This window comes from Capsicum annuum, chromosome 1 (assembly GCF_002878395.1).
Source record: "Capsicum annuum cultivar UCD-10X-F1 chromosome 1, UCD10Xv1.1, whole genome shotgun sequence".
In the NCBI taxonomy this organism is placed as follows: domain Eukaryota; kingdom Viridiplantae; phylum Streptophyta; class Magnoliopsida; order Solanales; family Solanaceae; genus Capsicum; species Capsicum annuum.
In genome coordinates this window covers 155,210,105-155,218,533 of record NC_061111.1, presented here as the reverse complement: position 1 = coordinate 155,218,533, position 8,429 = coordinate 155,210,105, and the positions used below count along the sequence as shown (strand labels likewise).

Genomic DNA, 8,429 nt, shown 5'->3' with positions numbered 1-8,429 from the left:
TTAATGAGGGCTTAGGAAAGGGCCCCTATGGAGTGTTATTTTGGAGTGTAAAAAGTCCATCATGCCCTTAGCAAGAGACGCCTCTTGAGTGTAAAGATTTTCCTCCTAGCTTCTCTTGAACAAGGCTTCAAAATGCTCCAAAAGGCCTTCAATCACTTGTCAATTTTGAAGCTTGAACCTTTGATAATGCCTTGTACTCTTTTGTGCTCTTTATGCTTGTATCACCCTCACAAGACTTACACCTCTTATAACTGGATCTAGCTCCTTAAAGTACCAAATAAGGTCAAAACCTTTATGTGTCTTCTGCACCACAACAATCTCCCTACCAGAGCCACCCTTTCTAAAAGGGGCCTTGACATCCTTACCAGCTAGCTGCCTTTCTTGCAGCACTGAGAATGAGGACCAACACCATATCTTCTTTGGTTGCAACACTGCCAAAACCTTTTGGCATAATCTCATACATAGATATAGGGGCAACCTGCAATTACATCTCTCCATATTTAACACTAACAATTGGCCCTCAACCTGGAAAACCCTTAGCAAAGAATCCTTTGACATCAACACTCCTTGGGGTACTCTTTTCCCTTTCTGCTTATGGCACCTTTGGAAAGTTAGAAGTGCTAATAACTTCCAACATTCTAACTCCTCCCCTTGCTTTAACATACCTCATGCTGAAGCTGTGGAGTATCATCACCTAGGCAATGCTACCAACCCCAATGCATCCAGTAGTATTAGAGTGAGATGGCTCCCCCCTACCCCCAACACCTACAAGCTGAACACTGATGGTTCATACCTTGTGAATCCAGAGAGAGGTGGAATTGGAGGGGTCATTAGATAGTAGAGGTGATTGAGTCTTAGGCTTCAGCAAAAGCTTAACCTATGCCACTAATAACCTCATGGAGCTCCCTGCTCTTAAAGAGGGCCTCCAGCCAGCCTTGGATCGGAATCTGAAACTCTTAGAAGTTTGCATTGACTCTATGAAAATAATTAACATGCTGCACCATGAAAACTTGCTTTATGATTCGATTATTTTTGTATGCAGGTCTCTACTAAGGAGCTTGGAGAATTCTCCGATCTACCACACATATCGGGAGCAGAAAAGAGTAGCGGACTTAATGACTAACCAGGGCTCAAAGCATAACTTTTGGGACAAAATACATATTTTTGTAACTCCTCCAGCTAGTGTAGGAGTAGTCTTTTGGGAGGATTTTAAAGGCAAATCCTTCCCACGTACTGTAGGTTGTAATGGGCCCTCAACGCCCAATGTTTACCATCTTGAGCCTGGTTAGGCTGTTTTTTCTTGTAAAGAACTCTCTTTATATTAATGCAATCCTCCCTATTCACCAAAAAAAAATAAAATCTTATAGAATAATTGAGAGTTTGAGGAGATAGTGAGAAATGTAAAGTATGAAGCTAAATTCAAGTCGAAGACTTTATAAACTGAATAATATAAATATAGTTTCTTAATTCACTGTTGGTTATCAATTAAGCCATTAAGAAAAACCTCAAACCATTAAAAATTGATAAACTTATATAGAAAAAAAGTCGAAACCGCCATCGAAACCACTAAATAATAACCCATTATGATAAGTAAATAACTTTTTTGGGTTCAATTTGTTAGTCTGGTAATGGTTTGATGTTGAACAACACTTCAGCTTTGAGTTTCCCCTTTCTGAACATTTCAAAACATCACTTCTTCAAGTTTTCCCTCTTAAACCGATGCGCATTTCTATCTCAACACAAAACCTAGAACTACTATCTGTTTGTCAAAATGCCGCAGAGAAAGTCGACAGACCAAGAAAATCCAACACCCACTCTCAGAAGATCTCCGCGGTTTACTGCCGCTGCTGCTACTGAGATTTCTGCTATCAAAGTCCACAAGAAACATATTGAAGTTTCAAAGAACCCCAAAAAATCGAGTACGGGGGTGCGAAGATCTGGAAGATTGAGTATTGGAACTCCGCAGAACAATGGCGAGAAGAAAAGGGTGACTCGGGGTTCTACACATGGTGAAAATTCAGTTGAGAAGAGAAAAGGGGTTATTACTAGAAGTGGAAAAGCTGCTTGTGTTGAGAGACCTGTGGTATCATCTGAAGTAGCGGGATGTGGAGAGGACGATGATAATGGGTCGGGGAAGAAACAGGCAGGATTGAAGAGGAAGAGAACTCAAGGGGTGGAGGAGAATGGTGTAGCTAATGGGTGGACTAACGAACAAGAGACGGCGTTGCAGACTGCTTATTTCGCGGCAAAGGCAACACCGAACTTCTGGAAGAAAGTTGCTAGGATGGTAATTTTGCTCAAAATTAGCTTATGCTTTTATTACGCCTTTCCATTATTCTATTATTATCCTGGAAAGCTAATCAAGCTGAACACTGTGCATTTATATATTTGATATATAGGGAAAATTGTCTTTAGGATTTGTGTCTATTAAGTGTCGAAAACCAGGTATAATTAGAGCTAGGATTTCAGGTTGTTGGATGTGTTTGTGCGTCAACAGTATCAATTTAATAAGAAAATTATTTTTCAAGTGTAGAAGCTGATTGGTGGGGACAGTGTTGTCAAACGGTTAAGCACTGAAGCGAGGTCAAACTGTGTTGACCGCTTCATGCCTCCACCTTGCTTAATGTGCGGTTAAGTGTCGTCATCAAGGTCCTATGGCATATTTTTCCTTGCCAATGAACCTCTTATGCAGAAACAACGCTAGATAATTGATAATTTAGTTTATCGTACTCTTTTTTCAAGTTCTTTGTCTATATGTTTATCGTTCATGCTTATACTTATTTGTCTTGTACTAAACATATATAGTTGAATTTTTTCTTCCCTTGCGCCTTTTTACATTAAAGCCCACACTTTATTTGTGCTTCACCCTTAAAGGCCCAACAAACCTTAGAGTTTTTGTTTTCTCCTTTTGCTTTTGATAACATTGGTTGAGCATGGTCTAATCAATTTTAATCTATAATTTGACCTCTCAGAGTTAAGCTGATTTAGTTAAGAAGAAGTTAAGAATGTCTAGGAAGAGTTTCAGATACTCTCTTTGTATGGTCTTAAGATGCAAGTTCAAATGGTTGCTTGCACTTTTTTCCTCCTCCTCTTTCAAGGGTTCAGCTACCTCTCTCTCCCCTCCTCTTGGCAAGCAAAATAGACCTGATAGCCTTCTTGCTGCAAAAGATTTGCTGTATAACTTTGGGCCTAGACAAGTTTTCTGACTCTTGGCTCTTTACGAAGGTTAACTAGGAATTTTATTTGTTTACAGAAGAGAAACAGTTGACAGGTAGAGACAATCTCTTCCCATATTTCCCATCACTAGAAGTACCCATAAGAAGAAGTTACTTTTATGTAAAGATATATAAGATCAATCTCAGATCAACTACAACTATATTTTCTCGTGTCTCATTTATTTCGCTATTATCCTCTGTGGTCTTTTCATTTGTTAATATGACTTAATTCTCTGGCTCTCTCGCTGGTCTCCTTCCCCTACCATCTCTATCACTTCATTATTTTGCCCACTTTCTTCCATGTATGCTTCATTTCACTTGGATAGTCAATGCCATCTTGTCTATTTCGCGTGGACAGTCACTTAGACACGCCAACCCAGCCTTATACCTATTGAACACCTCTACCACTTCGGATTTGAATCGCTTGAACACTCTTCGCTGACATGGCTTAATGAGTGTAGTACATTTGAAAGTGCGTGAGAGGTGGTGTTCTTTTTGCCAAATTTCCTTTTCTTCTTCTTCTTCTTCTTCATTGTATTCTTTGTCCGGATGCAGAGCCACTGTCTGCCACCTTGTTTGCCGGATTTATTTTTTAAATCTTCTTTCGAGCAAAACAGAAACAGAAACACACAAAAAAAGGAAAAAGAACAAACCGAAACAAAAAGAAAAGGAACAAATTTGAAGGAAAAAAACCCACTAATATAAAGTGGGAATGAGGAAGAAGACATAGAAGGGGAGCTATCAAAAAGAGTAAAAAGGAAGACATAAAGGGGAAGAAAGATGGAGGATTCACACTTCGGTGCTGTTAAAAGCTTTATTTTTTCCAACTCAATTCATTTTCTTGATTATTAGATGAAAACACCAATTCTTCGATTTTAATAATTTGTCAATTTCTTGTGTTAAAGATTGGTATTTTTGTGAGCTTGTTCAATGGATTTTGCATTGATTTTTGTGTTGGAATTTTATGCCATTGCTGAGCTTGAAATGGGGAAGATAGCTCCAGCCGATAACGAATGAAGGTGGCGGCTGATGGAGGGGGTAGCGACGGCTGGTTTAGTTAAAGTTTGGGTTTAAATTATAAATATTTTTCTTTTGACTCATAATTCCTTTTTTAATAATTTTTTCAGATTCATCTGCTACATGTCCTTTAATTGGTCTTTTTTGCCACATCACTGCGAGTGTGATACACACATTTTATACTTGTGGCTGATTATCAAAAAGGTGTCTAATTGGTACACATTTTGAGTGGTTTTAAGTGTTCAATAGGTACAAGGCTGAGTTGAGGTGTCTTAAGTGAATTTTGTGGACAACTTTAGGGGGCTGTGGATGACTTAAGCCCCTTCCAAATTGCTCCCAAATCTTCAACCTGCTGCTGTTTGGTTGGTTATTAATGGAAATGCTAAAGAGGAAATTGATGGATTTGCTCGCAGTTGGAAGAGGGAGAATGAGATTAGAAATTACGAAAATTGCCTATTTAGGATTGAGAGGTTTTTTAGTTGTTTTGGATATTCTTTTGTTCCATTTTTATAGACGCATTGGGCACAAAAGTGGTAGAAACTCAATTTCTTCTAATTTGAGATCTTGTGCGAGTAAAAATGAGTCCTATTGACTGTAATATGGTATTCAAAAACCGAAATTTCATTAGTACTGAAAGGAGAAGTTTCTTATTAAAGTAGACGACATTATGTGGAGGGCACGAAAGAGAATTAAGATAATCTTTTTTGGACAAATGGAGTAAGAAAAATTGATTAAGTAATTAGTTGTATGATATTTGTTTTCCCTGCTGTTTGGTCTCTTCTTTATGATCATGTGTCTCTTTATACTGTATTAAAGGAAAGGACAATTTAGGCCTAAAGTGAGGCTGTCGGACTAATGGAAAGTTTGACAGGAGCATTCGCTTACTCCCAGATTTTGAGTGGTTGATCCTAGGCTTTACCAACTGTGACTGGAAGATGGAAATAAGCAACAAATGCTGATCTGTCGCGTCGTGTTAATATTTGCCTCAGATGAAGCCTATAGATGAATAACATGGCAGAGGATTATCTAAAATCACTTATGGTGGAACTTTTTATATTTAGATCCAATTTTTTTTGCATACCTGCAGCTCATTTGGACACAAGCTGCTAATCAAAAAGCCTTGAGAATAGCCAATCGGCTGCCTAAAGGATCCCATTTGTGGTTGAAGGCTAAATTCATTCTTCGATATCACTCCGCTATGCTAGTTCACTCTAGAAGAACTTAGCATATACTACTAATCCTTAGCTTTCAATTTGGAACTAGTAGGATTGCTCTCCACCTACAAATCCACGAGTCCAGATTCAAGGTCCTTTCTTGATATCAATATGTTAGCAAGTGGTGTTTGTAAGCTTTGATTTTCTGATATCTGCAAATCAAATATATAAGTCAAAGAAAATTATGGTAGTTATGATTTCTGGCTTTGCTTAGTTGCCCTTGTTAATGTCGACATGATAAAATTATTTTTATAATAATTTTGAAAGTATACATGATCATCTCAGTAAACTTTGAACTTGTATTGCAGGTGCCTGGAAAATCAGCAAAGGATTGTTTTGACAAGATACATTCGGATTTTATGACTCCTCCTCAGCCTCAACCACGGTCAAGGATTAAAAAGATGAATACAACATCACTCTCTCCATGTGCAACTAAGTTGCTTCAGTCCACCAAGAAAAACACAAACAAGCGGAGATATAGCAAGCCGAAGAGCCATCTCTCACGCAAGGCTGTGAGAGAACTACTGCAAAAGCAAACTGATATAGATCGAGATAAGGAAGCAGATTTCTTCAGTGCTCTTGAATCATCAGCAGATCCAACTGCTAAGGCATTATGCCCAAACACAATTTTTTTAACCCCGGAGTGCAACAAAGAAGGTTTGAATTATCTTAGAAAGTGCCTGGAGAGATCGTCTTCCACCCATAAAAAGCACCGTTCCAGATTAAGTGGTTCATCAGTAGCAACCCTTACCAGTCCACCAGTTCTAAAGCCAATTAAGAATAAGGCCTTACATGAGAGGTATGTTGATCAGCTACATTGCAGGGAAGCAAAGAGAAAGGCAGCCGCTTCAAGGACAGCAAAGGTCCAGCAAAATAAGAATGATCACCAGAATGAGAATGTCATAAAAGTGGATGTGATTAAAGCTGCGAAAAATGCTCTAATATCTGAAGCCAGAGATGCAATCAACCAATTTCAAAATTTACAGAACAGTTTCAATGATGATGATGATGATGATTATGATGAAAACCTTAATGGTGATGATGACGAGGATGCTAGATAAAATGCGGAGGACCTCGACTTTTTTCCCCATGATGCTGAGTCACATTTGTGTTAACCCGATTTTCAGTAAGCTGGACCAAACTGTATCAGAGAGCTCTGTACCAAATATTTCCCCACTTGGGAGTTATGATTCTGTCAGTCTCAGGAACATCATTCTGTAATGAGGCTTGTTCTGTATCTGTAAATCTGATAAATCTTAGTCTCTCGTGACTTTGAGCAGTTCTTTAGTTTAGGCATGTGAAGTGTATATTTCAAGTGACGAAGCTACCTGATAAAGTAGAAAAAGTGGCCGAAAGTGAAGTTTCTGCTGGGAGAATAGCTTGTTACTTTGATAACGAGAAGTAATATTCATATTGCTTAAGTCGTTGCAAGTGTTCTCGATAGTTAAACCCCAGCGGGTATCTGAATGAAGATGTGGAAAGTCAATAACTATGCTTAGGTGACTTAGAGCTTGCTTGGCCGAGCTTATAAAATTGCTTAATTTGAGAAGCTGTTTTGTCAGCTAAAATTGACATGGGAAATTGCACACTTCAATATTCTAGCAAGACTGACAGTTTTAGCTGAAAGTACTTAAAAGAACACCGCTGAGAGTATCTTCTATCTTGCATTCATGAAAGTAGTCCATTCTGTTGTTTAAAATGGCGGATGATTCTCTCTCTGCAAATGTTTGAATTTACAACTCTTAAGAAAGAGCTGGTATGTTCTTTTAAGGAAGAGGTTGTATTATACTCCCTGCGTCCCATTTTATTCGTCCCAATTTGACATTGCACATTTCCCATTTTACTCGTCCCAATTTGACAATGCACATTGATTAAGAAAAACAATTAATAATATGATTACTTTATCATAGTACCCTTATTAAATGATGTTTATATTTTAATTTGGAGATAAACTAATTAATACTAAGGGTAAAAAAGAAAAAAAATTATCTTGTCTTGATTAATGAAAAATGACAATTAAAGTGAGAAATCAAATTAGGAAATTTGAGACTAGTAAAATGGGACGGGGGAGTAGTAATTAACAGATTCCATCAGTAGGATCTTAAGTGCCCATCTCCGAAAACATGAAGGACTAATTATGACAATGTTTATATGAGGGATTATTTTGAGTTATTATCCAATCTTAAGAGACTATTTTGGTTCTTTTCTCGAAATACAACAACGCAAATGTGAGACTCAGAGAAATAATTGGAGGGGTTCACATTGTGGGAGAGCATATTTAACAAGATAAAAGAACATTGCAAATTGGAAAAAGAAATGCTACTTGTATTTTATATTGGTTAATATTTTCTAGAATATATCTGAGCAATGAATTTATGATTTCATAAAAATATCTGTTGCGAATAAATTTTATCAAAATGAATTGACAAGATTATGTAACTATAAATATGCATTGTAGTTTTTTAGCATAAAAATGATTATAGTTACAATTAGAGCCAAATAATAATTACCATACGGGATAAAACCTTACTATAAGCCCCAACATATGTTTCACACGTTATAAAAACTGAGCGGCCTAAAATGTCGCCTAACACAAACTAATGATCTTTATCGCCTTAAATCTAGCCTAACACTAGTTACTTAAATTTATGTCTAAAAATAAATTATGTGGCTTATGACTTTTCTTAATGTTTAAAGACTGAATAAAAATATATTGAAATGTATTTGAGGATATTTTAGGCCCAAAAGTATGGCTTGAACTCATTTAATAAAATTAGGACATTTAATTAAGTAGCACTCAGGTGTTCTATAGGCAAAAGAATCTAAAAATCGTGATCTCCCACGTGATAAATTAGAGTTATTAAAATAGCTTTTGCTACTGCTAACTTTTCCGTTGTAAACGTCTTTTCAATTACTTAGATTAATCTCATTTATAGTTCGATAAATATTTGTGGCGCCCTTGGTGGCTTTAGTTGACAGAGCT

General features: G+C 37.2%; 1 protein-coding gene across 1 annotated transcript; it reads left to right on the top strand.

Annotated features, from left to right (window-relative positions):
• The first annotated feature begins 1,146 nt into the window (after nucleotides 1-1,146).
• Nucleotides 1,147-6,867, top strand: LOC107840210. Its single transcript, XM_016683998.2, has 2 exons — nucleotides 1,147-2,287; nucleotides 5,755-6,867. Exons 1-2 carry the CDS (start codon nucleotides 1,772-1,774, stop codon nucleotides 6,505-6,507), a joined length of 1,269 nt encoding a protein of 422 aa, XP_016539484.1. The 5' UTR covers nucleotides 1,147-1,771; the 3' UTR covers nucleotides 6,508-6,867.
• Nucleotides 6,868-8,429: the final 1,562 nt, after the last annotated feature.

What these genes read in the sequence shown, in the direction of transcription:
- LOC107840210 (XM_016683998.2), top strand. Translation starts at nt 1,772, where the DNA reads ATGCCGCAGAGAAAGTCGACAGACCAAGAAAATCCAACACCCACTCTC. An exon ending in GGAAGAAAGTTGCTAGGATG is followed by an intron (nt 2,288 to 5,754) that starts GTAATTTTGCTC and finishes CTTGTATTGCAG; the next exon opens with GTGCCTGGAAAATCAGCAAA.